The 24,161-nt window shown below is 41.6% G+C and overlaps 1 protein-coding gene across 1 annotated transcript in view; it reads right to left on the reverse strand.

Annotated features, from left to right (window-relative positions):
* Window positions 1–1,608: 1,608 nt before the first annotated feature.
* The window catches only part of SLC38A1 (solute carrier family 38 member 1), a 43,738-nt gene continuing 21,185 nt past the window's right edge, over window positions 1,609–24,161 (reverse strand). The window contains exons 5-16 of the mRNA XM_019514620.1: window positions 20,915–20,988; window positions 18,938–19,030; window positions 16,562–16,643; window positions 15,106–15,188; window positions 14,042–14,100; window positions 13,799–13,927; window positions 11,625–11,704; window positions 9,443–9,543; window positions 5,925–6,043; window positions 5,047–5,188; window positions 4,021–4,118; window positions 1,609–2,614 (exon numbers count right to left, since the gene is read on the reverse strand). Coding sequence (XP_019370165.1) covers window positions 2,513–2,614; window positions 4,021–4,118; window positions 5,047–5,188; window positions 5,925–6,043; window positions 9,443–9,543; window positions 11,625–11,704; window positions 13,799–13,927; window positions 14,042–14,100; window positions 15,106–15,188; window positions 16,562–16,643; window positions 18,938–19,030; window positions 20,915–20,988 — 1,162 coding nt within the window. The 3' untranslated portion in view covers window positions 1,609–2,512. The remainder of the gene's footprint in view (window positions 2,615–4,020; window positions 4,119–5,046; window positions 5,189–5,924; window positions 6,044–9,442; window positions 9,544–11,624; window positions 11,705–13,798; window positions 13,928–14,041; window positions 14,101–15,105; window positions 15,189–16,561; window positions 16,644–18,937; window positions 19,031–20,914; window positions 20,989–24,161) is intronic.

The following is a 24,161-nucleotide window of genomic DNA, read 5'->3' on the forward strand; positions in this document are numbered from 1 at the left end:
GCGGTGAGTACAGCCGGAACTTGGGGGAGGTAACCCCACGCCGGACAGGGAAAGACTGGAGAAGCCGGTAAAGGGGGCAGATAACCTTCGGGATCCGGGAATCCCTGGCCGGGAGCATTCAGTTGTTTGGTTTTCTATTTGATTTCTGCACCTCGGACGTGCCCTCGGTGACGAGAGGGACGCAGGCGGCCGAGAGCCTGGGAGGTACGGGCGAGGGTGTAGGGGCGGCGGAGCCCTCGACAACACGGGACCCCTGAGGGAGCAGAGTCTCATTTGTGGACTGGTACGCCCCGGATTTTTCACTGAACCAGTAGATCATCAAAGTCGTGGCAGGCGGTCCGGAGGAAACCAGCCCACAAACGGATCGAGGGAGGAGGAACACCTCGGGGACAGTCCTTTACCAAGGGGAGCGGAGGAGTCGGCACGGAGGGAAGCGACCGGCGCAGCGCCACCCTTGGACAGACTGTTTCCATTTAGTTACAGTGGTTCTCAGGTGAGCTCCTAACTCTCATGTGTGCCTTTGAAAATCACTACTATCTCTTTTGTCACAGTCCCAATCAACTCAACAGGCTAAAATGCTTATTATTCACTACGTGCAGAAAGACAAGAGGAAAGGAAGAAGAAATGGGCAGAAGCAGCCCCAGAATTTCTGTGAGATAACACAGTAACCTATGACATTTTCAAAGGTCAAAGTTAGTTTTCCAGAGATCAATCTTCAAGGTCCTGAGTACCTCCTGTGAGCTGCTGTAAGATCTCAGCTCTTAATGACTTCAAGTGATACATGACAAGGCAATGGGAGTTGGAGGCAAGTCAGCAGCTCACAGGAAGCCCAGAATCTTGAAATGTCAGGTTCTTACATTAAAAAGAAAAATGAATGACACATGATACCCATAAATTGCTAATGACCATTTTTCCTCCTTATTTACAGTATGAGTGTAAAATGAAACAACCACTTAAAATGAGAGTTATCACAAACCAGCAGACATAGCTTACTAAGAGGTCAGCTCTTGAATATCCTAGTTCAGGACTCCTGTGAGCCACTAGTGCCATCACTAAGAAGCTGGCATGGACTTTTGAGAGCTAGGCAGCAGACTCCCTTTGATTCACACAATTCAGCATAAACCAGTCTGTGTCTCTGGTAGTACACTATTATTAGCAATGATTCTGCATGTGATGATAAAGAGTACCTGCATATCATTTGATTCCTCAGCAGCTGTTTTCTAAACCAACAATATGGCAGTATGTAAATGTTAGTTTTGTGGACAAGTGCAAGACAGGGTTCTGCAAATAACACTTATAGCTATTTTCTTAATTTTTTATGGAGAATTAATGGATAAAAAATATAAACCAGGCTTTTTACATATATAAAACATGTTATGTTTGTTTAAGGAAACATCAGAGATTCTGATCCCCATTAAAAATCCAGGAGTGTATAAGGGTCAAAGCCTGCTCTCACTGAAGTAAAACTACTGATTTCAATGAGAGGAAAACTGGCATTAGCAGGGGTGTCAGTCTTTACACTGTCAGCTTTAGCTATACTCAAAACTAAGAAAAAGCTATTATTTATGATTAAGGCTTTTAATGTAATTGGAATTAGACATTTTTTCTTTAAAAGAGCAGATGCTCTTTTTAGTAGTAGTAAATATTGGTTTCTATTGAGGAAAATTAGTATTTTTGACTCTTTCCATAAAGAAATTAGCTTAATCTGTTCTTAGTTTCAAATATTCATTGGTATATGCCAAGTATCTTTCTTGCTTAGTTTCAAAAGGAACAGTAGGTAAGTGATATGGAGTGGACAGCTGGTGTTGAATCCTCCCTACTAAAACAACAACAGGAATAACAAGAAGAAAACAAAAAACCTTGTGCTGATGCTCCACGGGAATCTTACAAAGAGTAGTACTGTGTTTAGGACCTACTATTATCCAACACCAATCAATGCTTTCATTGTGCTTTTCATTCAAGCACTCTGGAATGCTACACCTCCCAAGGTAAAAAGGTTTACAAACTAATAATGAAAATAAATCAGATCTAAAATGCAAAGTTTAAGAACACAGTTTTGGTGAGAGAGGGAGGAGGTATGATCTGACCTCATGAGGGGTAATTATTCCAGAGCTTGGATTGTAAACAAATATTGCTTGTTTCAAAGGAGTAAATATTATTATTTTAACTAATACAAGATTAATAATGGAAAAATACAATTCATGGCCAGAAGAGTAAACATATGTTCATTACGATCGGTACCAAATGGACAATGCCTATGAAGTCTTACGGAGAATCCGCACAAATGTAAGCATCTGAGAATTCAATGGTATGAGACAAACTGTTATTTCTGTTAGGACAACAGGTCAATTTTCTGCAAGAAGATACATCCATATATATATTTTCCATACCAGTATTTCATTATTTGGATTTGATCTGCGTAAACTCACAAAGAACGAAAAAGACAGCAACCACGTTGATAGGGATTTTGGTGAGTAGCAAATGGGAATGTATTTGCAGTATGAGGTTGACTTTAATGGCCTTCAGCCTTGTCTCCTGTGTGTACCCAGTCATAGATGACCAAAGGAATGCTAACGAGGGAAAATACTAATCCCAATGCCAAGAACAAAAAAGCCTGAAATAAAAAAAGAACAAGTCTTTTAACTAAGGCAACTTTGTTTTGTTAAGCAAATTCACAAGTTGATATTTCAAAAATACGAATTAAAACGAAGACTCTCTTTTGGGTAGTGCAAAAACAAAGGATACCTGAATTTATTAATGTCACCAATATAATTACTTATTGAGCCAAGAAAAGGAAACATTCCTCTGCCCTCAGTTCACAATTTCTGCTGCAAGTGTTGCATCCCAGTGACTTGGTCTGAAAAGTACTGAATTGATCTTTCCTGGGGCCCACAACCTCTGCTCCTTAACTAACCAAAGGGCTCACTGAAGACCAAAGGAAAGCATTCTCATTTCATCAGGGTCAATTTCTATTGCACTTTAGTACTTGTTGGTTTACGGAGGTAGAGAATAGAGGCACATGTGAAACCAAGACATAACTACATGCCTGGAAGCTATTGCAAACCTAGCTGAAACAAAGAAATCGAATAAAATTGCTCCAGATTAGGCCTCTGCCATTGTCATATGAATAAAGCCAAAAGTATGTTAACAGAAGGCCTGATTCACAAGTACCAAAAGTACTCTCAGCAACTCCCAGAGAGTAAATAGATTACATCGGCATTGAAGTAAATTCTAGGACATTAGCAGGATCTTCCTTTTAGAAGTCCAGTGAAAAGATGCAACACTCTGCTGAGATCACTTTGTCACAGTTCCACATGCTTGTACATAGCTGAGAAGCTAGAATTTCAGTGGCCTCCTTATGTAGGGGTGGCAACCAAAACATGATGAATGTGAAATGCAGTAAACTTCAGATTCTTTCAGGCAATGTGTTGCAATGGGAAATGCATAGAAGGCTAAGGTAGCAGTCTCTCCCTCCCTGACTTCACAGGACTCAGAACTTTGCTAGGTTTTATTGTTATTTGTTTTGTAATAGCTCCAAGCAGATCAAGGCTCCTTTATACTAGACACTCTACAAACACATAAGGATACATGATTTTGTATAAGTAGAGTGACCTTATGTCCTACTTTGGCTGGGACAGTCCTGCATTTTGTAGGCCATCCTGGGCGGTTGGTGAAAATGGAAACAGAAGACTGAGATAGTGCCACCCAGTCTGTGCTGCTTGGCCCACCTCCTCCTAAGCAGCTAGAGGTTGGGGGTGGGCTGGGCCCCACTTCTCCTGGGTGGGGTGGGGATCAGCTGAGGAAAGGGCGAGGGGGATCTCCTTAAAAATATGGTCACCCTATGTTTAAGGAGGATTACAATTTAATTTAAGCAAAACGGACCATGAGAGCATGTGGCAAATAATCGGAGAAAATAAGAGAGGAGGAAGGTATCTGAAATAGGTGGACATGCATGTTCAGACAGCCACATTAGATCTGTTCTCATTCTGGTAAATTTTAATGATCTATAATAAAACATACCCAAATCCTTTGACTCTGTTTTGCTCCGTCCTGTTGTGTGATTTTTAAATATAATGACGAAGGAAGAATGAAAATCAGCATATTGGCAGAAGTTACCCCTGAAACATGCAAATAAATTAGTTTTGTCATTGTGGAATTTCACCTCAGTCAATAGCAGCTTTCTCAGTAGCAACATTTATTAGTAGGCATCTGTTTGTTGTTTGAGACAACAGAATTGCATCGGGTGAGACATCAGCTTGCTGAATGTAATCCTTGCTTGAAAGATAAAGCAAAATTGGAGTGACCTCTCCAAAATGCAAAAACCTGGGTAGTGTATATGAAAAGACTGAACTACCCACATACCAGGGTTCCCCTCGTGGTTTGCTGAGTTAATCTAAAGGAAAGGCAGGTGCCAGTATGTGTGGAACCAGCTTGGCTGCAGGAGCTGCCATAGCAAAGGAGATCATTCATTTGCCCATCTATCGGGGGTCCACTGCTAGAGTGGCTGCTGAGCAGGATTAAAGAGCCCAGTCCACCCCATCATGGAGTGGACTTGTTTTACAACCTTTTGGCAGCATTTCCTTCACCAGAGGTAAGACTAGTACCCCCTCTCCAACGTGCTCTTTTGCACAAAACTATTGGCACCTTAGAGGTTGCCAGATTATTTAACTGCCACCCAGCATTTGGCATTAACAGTCGCAGGCAGTGCTTACAGGTCTACTGTAAGTTTTGGTACAAGTGAACCTGACCTGACCTGCAGTTAAGAATCACACCCCTAATCAAAACACTCAGTACAAAGACTACACAAAGGCCAGACCCAAGGGACGTCTCTTCAAGGAACGGATTTAACGTAGGGGCTTCACACCCCCTTAATGAAACACTGACTCTAAGAAGGCTTCTTCTTGCAGACTCTTTCCTAGGCCATAGGAGACTTTGTTGGCCACCTTTAAATGGGAAGAAAGCCCCCCAGGGACTGCTTAATGGTCAGACAAGAATGTAATGAGAAGCAACTATAAATATAAATAGTATAAAATTAAAATACTGTACCTACAACTCCAAATATGTCTTTCATGGTTGGAATAAAAATTACTAGCATATTAATAATAACCAACAGGACAAGAGTAACCAGCACATGATGGTGTAATTCAATCTTGGTTTTTTTAGCCAGCTCAAATAAAGAAGAACGCACCTGCAGAAAAAGAATGAGTTCTGTCAGAAGCAGGATATACCATTCAAGCACTTCTCAAACTAATTCTTGCTGATGCTGACCATGACAATGAAATTTGTGTAGACTTCAGTAATTCTGGAGCATTCAAATATAGGATCTTTTGGAATAACCTTTACATTTAACTTGATATCTGAAAACAGGATTAGAGTGCTTGTGTCTGTGTTGGTATTTTTCCCCCAAAATAATATTTATTTGCAGCAGTGGGCTATGTTACTGCTGTCTGTTTAAGTTGCAGAATTAACTAGCGATATTCTGACAGGCTATTGAACAAGGGAGCCCTCAGGCCCAAGCTCTTCCAGCAGTGGGGACTATAAGAGGGAGCAGGACCACTGGCTGTTTAGATACTCCCCACTCAAATTTATTGCTGTTCTGCTGGAGTTAAAAACTCAGGTAATTTGTATGAGTGTAATTAAGCAAGGCTGGGAAAGAATGGAGAAGGACCTTTATCATTTAAAACTGACTTAATACCAAGTGATAATTAATTTACTTTGATCATATAGCAGTTTATTAATTCATGCATGCAGAACTCCTTTAAGTCAAGTTCAAGTGGGTCTTTGGAAAAGCTGACTACAGGTTCTAGTCTTTGTAGCCTGAATGTCACTGATTCTGAAACTCACAACATCCAGCTGTGCTTTTGAGAAAGGGCGCCTATTACTGAATGTAACTATTTCCAAACTGCAAGGAGCCTTTTACTTACAGTGAAGAAAAGCACTGGAACCGTAAGTATTACTGCAACAATTACAGCCACTCGCACTGTCAGGATGAGGACATCACCTTTACTCTGGTACTTGTGAAGTAGATTTGACCCCACAGTGTCTATAGGAAACACAACAGAAAAAGTGGTCAAGCAAACAGGCAATTAATTCACAGAAACCATCACTTAACAGTTTTTGTGAACAACAAATGATTTATCTACAAACAAGAGGGCAGGGAATGAAACAGGCTGGAGCATTTTACACTATGCTGAAATGATCCCATTACCTCAATTTAGGAAAGCATCCTAATTCAAGAAAACATATACCTAACTTTATGCAAAATCCCATTGTAGAAAAGGCAAGCACTATGTAAGGTAAGCACTATGGTTTTTATATATATTTTTAAACGAAAGACAAAAAAAGAGGCTGCTGCTATTTGGGTTTTTTTTCCTGGCAGTTTAAAATGATATAAAAATAACCACATGCACTGCAACTTCTGAATTTATACTAAATTATAAGGTTGAACTAAACAAGTCCAAACAGCAAATAAACTGCTAAAAGAAAACAGAACAGCCACTCCTGAAGAAGAACAAAGCCTCTTTTAGGTTAACCTTTTTCCTTTCAGCATGACATTTCTTCAGCCACACTGAAGTTGCTATCTAGCTGCCCTGGGTGGCTGCCCTCCCTTGCTTTTTTTACGAACCTTCCACCCCACCTCAACATCACTTGCAGCTCTTGCACCTCTGCAGCCACCTCCCGGAGTCCACGTTCCATTCTAAATGCTGCTAACCTGGGTCAATATGATGGTGTTCTGACAACATTTCAACAAGGTATGCCACAAAGGTCTCCCTTCCCCTGTGATAACTGCTAAGGACTTGGTGTACTTGTACTCTGGCAGACAGGAACGAACTGGAGAATGTGTTAATTTGTTTACACACATTCATAACTTCTTATAACCAAAACCAAAGGAAGCAACTCCACAGTGCATAATGAGTATATTACAAAAGGGGCACAATTTGTTTATGGAAATAAAGTTTTATGTCACCTGATGGTACCCCTAAAGGTACAGTCTGGATAATCTGAGGTAAAGAGTTTTCATGGAATGCTCTGAGGAGATTTGCCTTAAAATTGAGCTCTCGCTTGGTGTAATCTGGTCTATTCCTGAACCAAAAACTGAACAAACCAAAATCTGCTCTCCAGAAAAATTTCTGAGTTTCAGGGAAAAGTCCTTCCTATCATGGACCACCTATCGCTATCCAGAGAGGATGTGAACCCTGTCAGAAGAATGGAAGTCCTCCTGAATTTCCCTTCAGGTAGAGGTTGGAATTTTAAATGGGGCTGTTACATTTCCTACTAATGCCCAAGTTTAAGTGACATGAGGCTCGTACTCCCAGCAGGAGCCCAGGCTGATGCCTCTGCATCTCTCCCCAGGTCTAGCAGTTAGTAAAGCAAAAGGCAAAGTCTGAAATGCAAATTCTGGTCACCACAGAAATACACAGATGCGCTGTGCAATGCAACCACAGTGACCTTTAGAAAAAAACCCAGTTCCTGGAACAGTCCTTCTACAGTGTAAGTAGAATAACTGTGAAAACTTGAGTATATGAGCAAATAGACACACAGTGCTGGTTTAAAAAAGAAAAGGCCAAAATAAAATGCTATTTGTGTCTGTGAAAAGCATCAGCATAGACAGTTTTTCACAGAGTCAGGAAAAATCCTGGGCCTGTGCTCATGTCAGCGGGGGACCATGCCCCAAAATGAAGTCTTTGGCTATCTGGTGATCCCTGAGAAAGTGATGGCTCAAGCCAATCACACTGCTTTCCTTCCCCACTATATCTACGCCGCCTTCAAGGCCTTGTTTCTGCATTTCAGTGTGCAGATGGACTCCACCCACACACCATCAGTATTTATGAACCTAAGTCTGAACTGGGGAAAGGGGCACAAAGGATGCAAAAGCACTACATTTCCCTTTATCACACATTTCTGGAACCTGTAGGATCAGAAGGACACAGTTTCTGTCTCTTCTGTGGTCTCCAAACCTCTCCTACATGAGGGAAGAATTTCAAGGAAATTTCAAGAGGTGAGGGCCTGGACTTCATTTGCTTTCTCAAGTCTCCTGGGAGAGATCTTCAGCTCCGTTGAAATCAATGGAGTAGTACTGATTTATACCAGCTGAGAACCTGGCTCACTGTGCCACTTCTGCAGGAGGGTACATTTGGACCCATAGCTTCAACAAATGTTTAATTTTCTATGAAAACTTACTGGTTAGCAGCAGCCCAGCTGTTGGAGAATGGCTATCAATGTTGGCTCCTGCAGCATATGCACTTGGCTTCATCAATTTCCTCCATTAAACAGAATTGGACACCTCAAATTATGTAAATTTCTGAAAATTGGAGGCCTCATACCCACTATGACAGCCTGATGGTAGAAATTAATATGTTCTTTAGAGGATGACAGACAGAAAAACTTTTGGTGACCTATGACCAAAATGTCAAATTTCAAATTTGCTTTTTGTTCCTCCTAGAATCTGAGGCCCATAAAAAAAGAGTGCTGCTCTGACGGGTAGTTGGAAATAGGGTTTAAAAAAAAAACTCTTGTGACTTTTTGCTAACCCTTCATGGAGAAGTCAGATGTCAGAGTTACAATATCCCTCTTCCTGACCTAATGGCCCATGATGTGCATGTGTTCTAAAATTCAAGATTTAAACTGTACTGGAACACAGGATCTGCTCCTGTTGCAAGAGTGATGCTGTATCTAATTTTTATTTTTTTATTATTATTTTGCATAATCCTTTTGAATGGGAAAACGGACACGATTTGTGACTCTTAAATATTTTTACAAAGTGATTTAGCATTCCTAAAAGAAGCTAGGTTGAAAGTCCTGTACAAAGAAGTATCCTACCTTTACCCACAAAACTGTATTTTCAACAGGAGAACTGCAAAATTCCTAAGACTACACTGCCTATTTATTTAACCAAGACCTGAAGAGAGGAACTCTTCAGGGGGAACAGAGGCAGCTCAGTTTTTGAAAACATTCAGTTCTTTACCTTTATGCTAAAAGTGGTAATAAAGCTGTCAGCAGCTGTGGGAGTGATTTTAATGACTATTCACCTTGAAGTATGCTCATTCTAATTTCACACAGAAAACTTAACAGCCAGTCAAATGACTTAATAGCTTTAGGTCATTACTGACCCGAGTTAAATTCAAACTAGCATTTCAGTTTTGGAAGTCTTAATATCACACTGCTGACCACCAGCTCCTCAAAGCAAAACTAATTTACATTATACTTCTTCCTGATCTCTCTTCTCTCTCACTCTTGAGGATATATTTGTCAGTGCTCCTTGCAGCTACACTTTGTATCCATTCAAAACACCAAGATTAATATGTTAAGAAAACATTTACAAAAATTGAATGGAAGAGTCCAGTAAGGTGAATGAATGTAAATCTCCCTTCTGAGGTAGGATACACTACTTATTTCATATGGAGTCTTTTTTATTTTGATACTATAAAAGTTGCTTACTTACCATAGAAAGTCAAATAGCCAAAAATGGCGGTCAGAAAGTACATAATGAACATGGCAAAAAAGGAGATGTTTGAAACCATCTGCATTTTTTTCTGCGAGCGGCTGGAAAAAGAAAAAAACCCACAAGGAACATTTGTACTGTATTGAAATAACTGTTAAAAAAGTATCAAACCTGTGTCAAAACACACTCAATAACACTGCTAAGACTCCTGAATACATCTTCATTTAAAACAGAGTTCCCCCCCACTAGCCATACTGAAGGAGAAAAATGCCTTCCAATCTTACTAGGGTTTCAAGTCAACAGAAGCTAACAACTGTCCTGTTAGAGGTGTGTAGCAGAACATAGGGGTGGCCATGACATCCCCTGGTGGCCCAGCAACTCCTACCCCACTCAAGCTCCTTGGGGTACCCTCCATTTTTACCCTGCCTGCCACTCCTTGATGTAACTTGTAGGGTTTCAGAAGGCTGCCTCAAGGGTCCCAGAGTGAGCCCTCAGCCCTCTGGGTCCCTGATTCCAAGTTAGGTTGCCTTCACTACATGTGGCCTTAGCCCTCCCAGCCTTGGTCTAGCTCCTCCAGCCCTCAGGGCCCCTGGCCACAGCAGGTGGCTGTTGCCCCCACACCAGTCCTCACCTTCTGGGTCCCCAATCCCAGGACAGACTGCTTTCACTCCCTGTGGCCATAGCCCTTGGCTTAACTCATCCAGCCCCTGAGCCCCTGACACCAGGTCAAGCTACTTTCACTGGTCTTAGCCCTCCAAGCCTTGGCCCAACTTATCCAGCCTCCTGAGCCCCTGGCCCCAGTACAGTTGTTGTGGCTCTGCCCCAGTTCTCAGCCCTCAGCCGTTTGGGTCCCTGACTCCAGGTTAGGCTGCTGTCACAGACTGCCCCAATAGGCACCCCTCCATGGCCTCTGTCCTCCCCTACAGCCACCACTTGGTCCTTTGATTCCAAGCCTAATCACAACACAAATACCAGCAAGTCGCTGCACAACTAACATCCACCCCACTTTGGGTTACTGTCTGCCCACAAGCTGTAAGTCCCCTTTAGGTCTCTCCTTCCATCTTTATGGAGCAGCTTAGCTACCTGCCAGTCTGCCTCCAGCAGCCATTTCCCTCAGGAGCTCCTCTCCCTGCAGCATGCAGGACCACACTGTCCACTTGGTCTCAGGCACTGGGTTAGGCAAACCAAAGCTCTACCCCTTCCTGTCATGTGACTCCCCAATCACACACAAGTATTTTCACTTTGGCTTACAAGCCACCTGCCCTCCTCTGCTGCAGCTTCACCTAGCTGCTTACAGCCTTTACTTCTGGGCTGCCTGCCCCTTGACTGTTTGCTGTAGTGCAGTTAGCTCCCTTTAAAGTAGCAGGGGCCTTGGGCTTCCTGTTGCAAGGTGTAACTAGCAATTTTGGCATTTCAAGCAGAGATATTGTCAAGTGTCAGAATGCTGGGGAGGGATGCTGCTGGTATCCCCTCTAAACCAGTGCCTAGGCCCGGTGCCCTGCTCTAGGTATGCCAATGCCTCCTTATACTACTCTTCTGAGCAGCACAGTAAGGGGCAGCTTGGAGCTGTAATTCCATTTAAGGAACAGGAAAACAGGAGAGGAAACTCATACCAGGAGAAAGCATTTCAAATATTTCTAAAGTTGCTGCTCCATGATCCTTGGCTGCCTAGCCCTAGTGAAAGTTTGGCTGGCATAGCTATATTGGTTAAGAGTGTGGAAGAAATCGTGTGTCCAGTTAACATATCTGTGTTAGCAGAAGTCCCTGTGGAAAGGTAGTTACACTGACAAAAATGTCCTTCTTTGGCAGAAACCAAGCCTTTGCTGGGAGGGTGTAGTTATAATAGCAAATCTTTTCTAGAGTAGGCAAAAACAACATGATATGTTTTTTGCAATGGACTTTTAGCTCCATCAGAACCAATGGCTTTAGAATACAAAAGTCCCATGCAAGCTGTAATAATTTGCACTGCTTAATTTTCAAAAGTAGCCATGTACACCACAGAAAACCCCAGTAATATCATGCTTTGGAAAAGATAAATTCCAAAAGTTACAGGAGTCCTCCTTTGTTTATTTTTTATTTTATTAAAGTACCTCTCTTCTGAATTATATAATGCACAGCAACTCTGCGCTAACATTTTCCATGCACAACTATTCAAAACAAGCAATAAAAAAAAAAATCTTACTCTTTAAGCTCGCTGTAAATCGGAAGGACGGATGGGTGGCACACAAATGCAAAAGCAATGGTGGGCAAAGCATAAACAGTCTGTTTAAACATAACAGAAGAAAAAAACAGTTAAGAAACATGCATATCTTTCCCAACACCAAAAAAAATTATCAGTGTTTTAATTACCTCAGCTGAGACTGCATCTTTCAACTGAATACAGAGAATGTAACCTGTTGATTAATGTGTATTTAACAAGACATCAAGAACACATTTTCACCAATAAGACGACAAACTGTATTTCTCATGCAAAGGCTGCTGAGTCAGTCATACATGACAATTGTGCAGCTGTCTCTGCCACCAGATTTCTTCCCTGTAATGGAACTCTCTCATCCCTGATTAACATCATGACACATTCTTGTGTAAAAGATGCAAAATTACATGCTACAAGGAGAACAATTAATTTTGATTTGATACCACAGGAGGAAAAGTGTGAAGCAGAACTGAACAGCTTCCACTGGCTTCCATGTCTTTACAGGTAGTTTTCTTTTAATTGCTGCAATGACACCAACGTAACAATACCTGTGTAACCTCCTAGTGTGGAAGCTCTGAATTGGTGTAAAATGGGGCTTCACCAAGATAAGCTGTGCTAGTGCTAGAGTATTAAAGGTGGAGACCTGAATGTGGAGCTCACGTAAGTCTGGCCCCATGTTTGCATTAAAGACCAGGTGGAGAATCCAGGTTTAGGTACCCTCTTCAGTCCCTCATCTAAGTCAACAAAAGACTGGGGGTAGTGTGGAGGCAGCCCATCAATTCTTGAGGAGAAAGAGCCCATTATCTTGCTATCAATCAACTCCCTGTGCCTGACAAAGGATGAGCATGAAAGGGCTTTGACAGGACTCATGCCTAGCTCTCCTTGGCCAAAAGAATGGGACCATTCAATATGTAGTCTTATGGCTACAGATTCACAAAAGTGCTTAGCGTTTTCTCCATGCGAGCTGACAAGTATTGAGTCTGTTTGGTCCCTTATGGTTTGCTTTCTTGTATACAACTGAATTCAAACAAGATTCAGAAAATAGGTAGAAAGATGTCACTAGGTTCTTCCTCCATATTAGCAGTGTTGCTTATTTTGTTGCCCCTTTTGCATATGTTCTTTTACTAGATATGAACTGATTGTCCTGGTGTCCCCCTGACTGCTACACATGAGGGACAAACTGAAGGATTTTCTGGGGCTTGCTTCTCTTTTCTTCTTTTTTGCATGACTAGAAAAACATATGCTTGACCTTCATCAGGTGGAAAGAGGGCTCCTCTTCAATATATATCTTGAGCTATAAAAATACTATTGGAGATTCAAAATATATATTAATTTTCAGGATGCAAACTGCAACGTCCACTCTAATGCTCAGAGAAGCCCGAGGGTGATAGACTTCATAGACATTAGGGCTGGAAGGGACCTCGGAAGATCGAGTCCAGCCCCCTACCCGAAGGGCAGGAAGTCAGCAGGAGTCATAGGATCCCAGCAAGATAAACATCCAAATGTCTCTTGAAGGTGTTCAAAGTGGGTGATTGCACCACCTCTGGCGGCAGTCTATTCCAGACCTTGGGGGCTTGGACAGTAAAGAAGTTCTTCCTTATGTCCAGCCTGAAACGGTCATGAAGGAATTTGTGACCATTCGACCTTGTCATCCCTTGGGGCGCTCTGGTGAACAGACGTTCCCCCAGATCCTGATGAGCTCCCCGATAAACTTATAGGTGGCCACCAGATCACCCCTGAGCCTGCACTTTTCCAGGCTGAAGAGTCCCATAGCTCTCAGCCTTTCATCATAAGGTTTGTTTTCTTAGGCTCGTTCCATGGGCTGAAGCAGTTTAGAGTATTATTCTTTTAGCAGGCATACTGCAAAGCATGCTATTTCAGGGAAACAAATACCTCCTGGAGCAGCATGCCTCAGCCTGGTTGCTCTCACCTGAGCTCTGTCATTTGGTACACAGAGGGGAAAAAGTGTACCCCCTCAGAAAATAAAATTAAAACATGGTGATTACATAAGCTGGGTCTCTGTTGCTACCCCATTACTACCCACCTACAGAAGGGCCAAGGAGAATCTGGTCTTAAATGATACGTTTAATTGACTTGGAACATGGAATGTTACTTCATAAATTCTTTGAATTTTAAACATAGTATCATAAGAAGAAACATACCTTGGAATTAAGGATAGCATACTTTGGCTTACACCCATACTCAGGTGCTGAGCTAAAATTTGATGGGATAATTGTTGTTGTATTTGTCTCCATTATGGGACAGAGTATTTGAAACTTCTTATAGATAACCTGGAATAGAATGGCAGTTACTTGTAAAAAGGTATTAAAATCAAACCAAATAATTAATCTTGGAAATGCTGTAGAGGCAATGTTAACCCAACCAAGACAACAAGTAGAACTTACCACGACGAGGAAAAAAACCATGCAACTTAGGGAAAATCCACTTGTATATCCAAGATAACCTACAAGAAATTCACAATAAATATAAGAAAGAACTAGTTCACTTGTCAGATTTGTATTTTTCTTTTTTTTTTATAGCTTATTACTTCACACCGTAGTTGAAGTTATTCCGCATTATATATTTCATCCATTATATTCTGTGTTGAATTTATGGATCATATAAAAATGTGTATCTGTCATTTCACAAAGCTACTAGATTTAAGACAAATTAGAGCTTTTTTCCAATATTTTTTTGGCTCATGTTCATTTTCCTTCCCAGCCTTCTCTTGGATCACTTTTTACTTTGTTTTACTTTTGAAAGGGATTTTCATAACAGATGCAATCTTAATAACAGACAACTGCCCCCACAACACATATGAAATCATGATGTGCATAAATATTAAAATTTACCATGGGATAGATTATCCAAAAGATTTCAGTTTTAATTCCAGTGAGATTTCAGTGTATCTATAGGCACTTTTTGAAGAAAAAAAAAAATCTATGAGGTGCCTGTCAGCAACTTTAGGAACATAAATACCTTTGCAAATCTGGGCCTATGTATAACAGTAATATAGCAGTAATATACATATCCATATGTACATGTTACATATACATCAACCATTGATTAAAATTTTGAATTTTGACAGAAACTTAGATAATATATTTGTCAATTATTTTGCAATTTGTTTAAATATTTTATAAGCACTATGTAATGTCAATTTACTTTATGCAACTAACATCTACTTGACCGTAAAATTAGTAACCTATTCCTACAGTCAAGTACGAAAGATAACAACACATTATTTTGGATAACGTTCTATACTAAGTTCATTTGTTATGATAAATTTAATGTAGTTTGGCTTGTTCCAGGATGCCCAACACAGGGCTTATCCTTGGGGCATCATGGTTCTCTGGATTATGACAGGGTGGCAGACCATTCCATTATGATGGAATTGCCAATGTTACCCTTACTAGAGCAATGGCTGGATACCTTCATTTTATACCACTGATAATACCTGTATTCTTACCTAAATTCTTAAGCAAACACAAGGGGAGGATTATACCAAATGTCACAGCTACAACAAGAACTCTCCCATCCAGGTACCATGCCCTGTAAAATATTTCAAAAGTACAGTGAAATGTCCTCTTATACATCACCACTTCTTCTTTACACTGAATCAACCATTTTTAGTTCAGTAGTTACAGAATTATTTCTGGCTCTGTTTATGCTGCAAATTTAACTAGGTGCAAAGACTAGACAGGACCAATCTCTGAACTTCTCAGGGCACTGGCTACATGTGGCATCAATTAAGTATTTTACTATGCATTTCTTAAAATGTGGCACTGTTTTGAATCAGAACTACAATAGATTTTCAGTCACTGAACAAAATGTTGGTGCCACTGGTAGAAGCTGTGGCAGGACTGGAAGGCTGAAACAATATCAGCAAGCATTAGACATAAGCCATCCTGCTAACACAGGAAAATACTGCTTAATGGGGAGAGAGATAGGGAATGTCTGCAAAACAGTGGTTCAATCATGCTACTGAGGAAATAAGCCCTGCACAGCCACTCCCACTGTGAGTTTTATCAACCTTGGAACTGAGACAATAAGGATATCTGGCACTTGACTCAAGACCTGGGCTTCCAACAGGCTCAGGAGCAGCAGCACAGGATGCACCCAGGGAGCCTAATGGTTTGTGGCGATTGGGAAACCTCAAAATGGGGGAATATTCCCTATAACATACTTGTGTACTGTCTAGTCTAATATTATACAACTCCAGGGAGAAGACTCTTTTTGCTAAATTACAGGTCATCATTGAACCTGGTACAAAGGACACATACTGATGGAAAGAAATGATCCCCCACTTTGGTTTAAGAAGTTGGTAAATGCCATCCATCAGGTAGAAACAAGTGGCACAAACCCAGGCTAGGTAACATCATGGTTTATTACTGTAGTACTCTACATCGTAGTAAATGATTTAAGGTGTTGAGAACTCCCAGAGATGCTGAGTACTTTCAACCCTTATTGATTCCAATAGGTGTCAAAGGTCTTCAGTGCCTCTAAGTCAGGGGTGGGCAATAATTTTGGGCAGAGGACCACTTACTGAGCTTTGGCAAGCCATCGAGCACCGCATGACAGGCAGCCCAGGGCAGATTAATATTAATTTTCTAAATTTTTTAGGGGCCCCCAGGCCGGATTTTGCCCACCCCTGCTCTAAGTTCTGCTTGATATTTTGCAGGATCAGGTCCTAAGATAAGAATGTGGTACAAATCATTCTTCTGAAAAACCTAGTGTAAAAGAAGCAATTAGTCAAGGCTCATGACTGAATTTCTCTCTCTTTTCCCCCCATCTTCCTTCCTTTTTATAATCCCACAGAAGGATCAGGGATACCCAGTAATTAGTGCTTTTATAAACCCATCCTCTGACTTATCTACATGAGGTTTAAACTCTAAAGCCAAGTAGCAAAATAGATTTTAACTTACCAAAATGTTTCTTCTTCTCCCATTAGAAACTTTAAGGCAGAAGGCAGTTCAATTTTTACTATGAAAAGATAGCTAAGCATTGCTGCAAAAAACAGTTTGTGTTAGAAAACAAACAGCATCATATGGCATGAGCACACAGAAGGGTACTTGATCCCTTCATCACATGCCACCCCTATGTATTTTGCAACATGATTCAAGATACGGAATTCTTATGGATTCTAAAGTACTGAATCCTAGTCCTACCATCCAGGGTATCTACTACTCCTCCAGCTTGGTGTCATCTGAAAACTTGCTGAGGGTGCACTTTCCCATTTTCCAGGTCACTGATGAAAATACTGAGTAAAACCAGCCCTAGGACCAACCCCTGGAACACTCCACTTGATACTGGCTGCTAACTAGACATTGAGCAATTGACTATTCCCCCCTTAGCCCGATGATCCAGCCAGTTTTCTATCTACCTTACAGTCCATTCATCCAACCTGAACCTCCTTAGCCTGCCTGCAGGACTGTTGTAGGAGACCATATTAAAAGCCTTGCTAAAGTCAAAGTATATCATGTCCACTGGTCTCTCCGCATCCACAAACCCAGTCAGCTCATCATAGAAGGCAATCAGGTTGGTCAGGCATGACCTGGCCTTGATGAAGCCAGGCCAACTGTTCCTAATTCCCTCTTTCTTCTCCAAGTGCTTAGAAATGGATTTTTTCAGGACCTGTTCCATGATTTTTCCAGGGACTGAAGTGAGGCTGACCAGTTTCTAGTTCCCCAGATCCTCCTTCTTTCCTTTCTTAAAGATGGACACTATATTTGCCCTTTTCCAAACATCTGTGACCTCTCCTGATTGCCATGAGTTTTCAAAGATGATGGCCAGCAGCTCTGCAATTACACTGGCCAAATCCCTCAGCATCCTCGAATGCATCCCGTCTGGCCCCAAGGACCCATGCACATCCAACTTTTCTAAACAGCCCCATACCTATTGTTTTGCTACTGCTGGCTGCTTACCTCCTCCCCAAACCGCTGCAGTAGACTGGGAGTCGACCTTGCCTTTGAAGACTGAGGTGAAAAAGACATTGGGTGTGTCTACATATGGTGCTACGTTACTGGGCACAAACTGTGATGCCAATGCTACGTCACCAAAGTAACGAGCTACCTCACTATAGCATGTTGTTACACTGATGTAGCTCCTAAAAATAACTGTGCACCACCAGGATGGCACAGTAATGTTACTTCCTAAAATTCTTCCTAATATCTAACCTAAACTTATGTTGCTGCAACTTGAGACCATTGTAATCCTAAAGCAAGTACTAGAAGATGGCGCACTAACAACTGTGCTGTGGGGGACATGTGTACATGTGCCCATTGAGTACTACAGCCTTTTTTGCATCCTTTGTTACTAGGTTGCCTCCCCCATTTTAGTAAGGGACCCACACTTTCCCTGATCCTCCTCTTGTTGCTGGCATTCTTGTAGAAATCCTTCTTGTAACCCTTCATGTCCTTTGCTAGCTGCAACTCCAGTTGTGCTTTGGCCTTCCTGATTTCAACCCTGCATGCCCCAAAAATAGGTTTATATTCCTCCTTAGTTGTCTATCCAAGTTTCCACTCCTTCTAAGCTTCCTTTCTGTGTTTTAGCTTATTGCAGAGTTTCCTGGTAAGCCAAGCTGATCTTCTGCCATACTTGCTGTTCTTCCTACACATCAGGCTGATTTGTTCCTGAGCCCTCCATAAGGTTTCTTTAAAGTACAGCCAATTCTCCTGGACTCCTCTCCCTTTCAGAATGGCCTCTCAGGGGATCCTGCCTATGAGTTCCCTGAGTGAGTCAAAGTCTGCTTTTCTGAAGTCCAGAGTCCTTACTCTGCTGCTCTCCTTCCTTCCTCAGGATCCTGAACTCAATTGATTATTTTGTGGTTGCTGCTGCCCAAGTTGCTATCCATTACTATATTCCCCAGCAATTATTCTGTTTGTGAGCAGCAGGTCAAGAACAGAATGGCCCCTAGCTGGCATCTCCAACAACTTCCTGGATTGCCTGTGCACTGCATTATTGCTCTTCCAGCAGGTAATCCCAGGTGGCCAGGAAGAGTATGCAGGCTGACAGGTTTGACCAGAAATTAATTTGAATAAGCCAGATTAATGTACAGATGTACACAGCACTATCCCAGGAAAATGTATTAGTACATTTTAGCTTGCATACTTTTCAGTCACTTGAAGTGGGACAATGGATAGGTACCTCTGTAGGATCCCAGGAAAAAGGCCTTATTCTGGGAGAAATGCCACATCTTGCTTACATCCTGGGAGAATACAACATTGAAGGGCCACATAAAAGCCACATATATATCTCCATTCCTTAAGGTTTACTTTTGTGGGTTATAATCGTCCATTTACCTCCAATGTTCTGGAGAGAAGTAGATCCAAAAACAATAATTTTTCCTGGAATGCCAAAGACCTGCTCACCCAACTTTTCATACACCATGCAACCTAGGTTAAAACAAATGAAGGAGAAATTAAAAGCCAGTGGTGACAAGGAACTATGAAGTCAAAACTGTTAAGATTTCTCTTCAACTAACTGCTTATCTATGTTGTTATTCCTTCTGTTGACAACCAAATGTGTCTGTTCTATAACAAATAGGGGTGAAGGATACTTATTTGAAAATATCCTCACATTTTTAAATGTCACAAGAAGTGATTGGTAGCCACATGAGTTGAAGCTCATAATCGGGCTATTATCTCGCTTTAATATAACAGTCCACCTACAGTCTTGTGACATTTACAGTACTGGCATTCTGATCTTAAGTTTTCTCCCTCAATAGGAATAATATAGAGATCTAACTGAAGATAAAATGCAAAACAGCAGGGATCTGCACTCTGGCACACAAGTGAGAGAGCAATGCTTTAATTCCATTAACTGATTTATATGAATTCAGTGAGGCCAGAATGAATTAATATTTATATTTCCTTAAGATCATATACTTACTTATGAATCCTCCCTTTTTTATGCTTCCTATGAAAAAAAGGGAATATTGATAACTATAATTAAACCTTGTTTAAAGCCTGTCTAACTCAACAAGCAGTGAGTTGGACAGGCCATTCTTGTAAAATTTATCATTTTTCTCTTATAGTTGTGGTTTGGGCTGATGCAAAAACCTTAGCACAATGAACATGGATTAGAATGCAGCAAGACCAGAAGAGAAATCTCAGATGTCAAACTCCACGGATTGTCTCAAAAAGCTGCCATGCTGTTCAGACCTCTCACACTGCTTAGCTGACATTTTCTCTTTGAAACTTGCAGGAACAAAACCCAAAATCTGTTTGAGTTTAAATTTAACTCAGCGCAGCCTAGAATCAAGGCTCAAGATTTTTTTAGGGTTGAAAGGCTACATATATGTATGCATCTAGTACACATCTACTTTGACTGCTGCAGCCATAGTAGCGATCTAGGATGTGAACATACAACATATTTACACGAGTATGATCTGCCTTTAGCCTAGGGTAAATGGGGAGCATACACATCACATGCAGCCTAGATCATTCTACTGTGGTATAAAGTTACCCTGCAAAAAGCATCAGTGCATACATGGTATGTCTGTATCTCATTTCAATCTCAACTGATTATCCCTAGATAGCAGTTTGTTCAAGATAGTATATGCTTTTTCATTATCTAGTGGCAAGGCACTGTAATAACAACCTATGGTTTGATACTTCAGCATGAACTAGTCTGTCTGTTCTTAAACCTAGAGTAATTCACATCAGTGTACAAAATGTAAGTTACTCTGGTGTAGATGTGCTCTGTCTTGGAGGTTCAAATGTGTAAGCATTCTTGTGCAGGGGTATTTTTTTAAATTCTGGGCCTACAGGTTATCTTAGAACAGATCTTTGGCCTATGATCAATGAGGCACTTAACATTAGAATAATATGCGTGTGTGTGTGTGCGCATGCATGCATGTGTGATGGACTGCATGCAAGGACTGCTCCTTCTTCCCTGTATAGAGTTTTACTCTGGATACAACAGCAACACCATTGTTCTAGTGATGCCATTTCATTTCCAGATAAGCCTCAGGATAAACATGAACTCACTGTACTTTGAATTACAACCTACATATTCTAATGGATAATCCATGGCTTTCCTTCTACCTCACTATAGCTTGGGTAGGTTCAACTGCATCATTTTTCTGCTTTATAGCAATAGGCCAAGCTTTGCCCTCTGTCACTCTGGTATAAATCCTGAGTAACTATGGCTTAGAATCTCTCTATGTTTCTACAGTGTCAAACTGATGGGGGGGAAGTGTTTTAAATTCTTCTGAACAATTTTTATTTTATGTTCTCTATAATCCTGCTACATTGATATACATCCTTTCAAGTTACCTGTTTCCTTTGCACATATCAACAGGAGATTTATTGAATAAATAGACAGCAATGTCACTGAAATCAAAAGCACCCTAAAAGAGAATGGAAAAATAAATGTTATAACAACTGAGATCTTTTGTCACTGCATTTCTTTTTAATCTATGGGATAATACTTTCATTTGGCCTAAGCCTCTTTTATATTCTTTTGCAAGTACAGAGTTCCTAAAGTGAATATAAATGTCATAGATATACTCTATATAATCCTTTATGCTATTATAGTACTAGAAAGGAGGTCTGTATAGATGAGAATCTGGGCCTTCACAACATACTTAACAGGCACAGAGTGTTCCCATACTCCATGAGTCTTGAATAAAACCAAAATAAAAATGTCTTACCATGTAAGGAGTGATAGCAGTGGTGAGCTAGACAAGTAAGTGGGGGGGAGGTGTTTAATGCTCTCTGAAAGCTGAATAAAGATTTCATGAGGCATAAGGGCCAAAACCAAATGTCCTTTCTCAAGCCAAATTCTAGGTGAATTTGCTTTCTGCCTCTGAAGTGTAGCAAACAGTGGGAATGTAGCCATTTACCCCAGATGAAATGCTTAAAAAATGACCCTTGAAAAAAGAACCTATTGGAAATGCTTCATGTAATGTAGCATAGGCAATCCCTCCATTGATGGGTCAGAAGTTGCACATGCTTCTGCAGAGGAGAGCAGGCTGTAGGCCAGGATTTCTCGTTTTTCTTCCTTCGCTCTCTCATGTAATGTGTACACCCTCCAGAGTGCTATAGGTGGTTGCTCAGTACTCTTGCATTCTAGTGCTTTGCTCCACCTGGGGCTCAACGGGGGAAAGACAGAGCCAACAAATACACTTTTATGTGCTCAAAGGCCCTTGAGAACCTCTGGAGACTGGAGGCGAAGAGGCATGTTGGGATTCCTGCTTTCCAGTACTTTGGCTGGACAGCTGTAGCATTATTGCTTTCATGGACATTTTGAAGCAGTTAGAGGAGACAGGTGGTGTGCTACATATCTGCATGATACTGAAGCACTCTGAATTGAATCAGGATTTAGAGCATTTCCAATGGAAGTCCGCCTGCACACTTCGGTTCCTGGTGTGCCACTGCCTCTGGGGACCAGGGGGGAGAACTGCACAAGTGGCTTTGCCCACTTTTGGACAGAATGCAGTGAGCTCTCGGCCTGAAAGCTGGCTTTAAGAGGTGTAGTCCTTTGCCTTGTATTAATATCACTGCTAGTCCTAGCCTCATACTAAGGCTTCATGCTATAGGTATACCTCATAGGTCCTCTCTGGGACTTACACTCCCATGGCTGCTCTCAAACATATTGAAGTCCAAGGTTGTGAGAGGTACTGCAGGGAGACACCCCAGTAAGTTCATCTACACATTTCTGAGTAGGCAATCATTGCCAAGTCTAGTGCCTGACCTTGCAATGAAAAGAGCTGAGACAGAAGCAATATGTTGCTACCTGCATTGGGATTACAGTTCCCTTCCTGATCTTGTTCCTGTGCTGTAGTGATGGGGCATCCATGATGTGGCCCCCGAGCTGACAGTGCTGACCTTCAGAAAGAGTCTAGAGTTAAGACAGGAATCAACACCAAGTTGACAAGTGCCGGACACTTGCCAGCACGTCCAGGAACAAGTCAGGCCTGTGGGTCAAGTGCAAAACTATTTGCTCAGTGCTCCATCTCTACAAGAACAGAGCATATTTCAGGCACTGCACATTGTTCTCTTTTGTATGTGGTTACTCCAAGACAGATAATATCTACTAGGGATGTAAATATTGTTTTAAAACATATTAATTTAACCTCCTCTAATTATGTCTGCTTAAGGATTAACAGTTAACACAGCAGCTCCCACACAGCTGCTGCTGGGAGCTGCTCCCGGAGCCCGTTGACTAAGGGGAGGGGGCGAAGAGTCAATCCCAACCAGACACATAACCCAGGTAAAGCCCTGAACTGGCAGGGAGAAAACATCTGTGAAAGAACAGCTAATTGCTTAATTGATGAGTTACCATGAGGCTGCTGTTTTCCTGAGTACTAGTTGCCTTTGCTCCCCCCTCCAGCCTTCTGCTGGGACACTGCCTGGCTTTCCTTCCCGACTTCCCTGCCAGACTGCGCCCACCCCAAGCTAAAGGGTAAAAGATAAGATAACCAGTTATTACTGCATTTATCCATTAAATGATTGTTTAAACCTTCACACCCCTAATATCTACCTGGTTATCATGCAGTGTATGATTTAAATGTATCTTGCAGTACCACAAAAACAAGCCTAGAGTTAAACAGAAAGCTAGCTGCTATTTTATAGGGGTTGTTTAAGCTGCCAAGACAGCTTTTCACAGAGAGGTAAAGGTAGGAAGAAAATGAGATTCTTGCACTGTCCTTAGGCTAGAAATACTTTAGAGCTAAACTACAGCTGTCTTTGCATAGATGGCACAGGGCCAGGGGGAAGAGTAAACTTTTTCTCAGGACCTACCGCAAAGCTGCACTGCTTGGAGGCCAAGGAGGCAACAGATGACAACTGCAAATAGTGTTGATCATTCCTAAGAATTTGTCCACTGGGTCTGCACTGAGTACTAGCTAATGCCTTAGGGTACAGTAAGTACTGCTGCTAAACAGGCTCCCTCCAGACAGAGTATGCCTGTTTGGGCACTAGGAAGGCACATGGGCATTACTGCCTGGCTTTTGCAACCAGTCCTTCTCAACACTGAGTGGTTCTGGCTGTACAAGATGTAACTGAGTCCTTAATATTAAAACTGCTGTTTTTCAGATTCCAAGCTAGTGGTGTCTCTGCAGAGGTAAAAATAACAGTCCCAAACCAGGCAGGTAATCCTATGATCTGTTTTCCTTACCTCCCCTCAGGCATCTCACAGGTCGCTATGAGAAACTGAGAAACCCAGTCTTTTCATTGAAAACATATGAAAAGCCTTTTTGTGCAAGGGCAGTGGTTTGGACAGATGAGTGCCAACAACATCCCAAGGAATGGACCAAAAATGTTAACGGCACCAACTCTCAAGACATTCAAAACAGAAGGAATGAAGTTTAGGCAATTCATAGTTTCATAGATTTAGGGTCGGAAGGGACCTAGTAGATCTTCTAGCCCGACCCCCCCCAGGGCGGGAGAACAACAAAACCCCAAAACAAGAAACGGGACTCAAATGAGTCCAGCCAGGTAGGCATCCAGCCTCTTCTTAAAGACCCCCAGGGTAGGGGCCAGCACCACTTCCCTTGGAAGTTGGTTCCAGCTCCTAGCC

Source organism: Gavialis gangeticus, unplaced genomic scaffold, assembly GCF_001723915.1.
Source record: "Gavialis gangeticus isolate Ggan-Ray unplaced genomic scaffold, GavGan_comp1, whole genome shotgun sequence".
Taxonomy (NCBI): domain Eukaryota; kingdom Metazoa; phylum Chordata; order Crocodylia; family Gavialidae; genus Gavialis; species Gavialis gangeticus.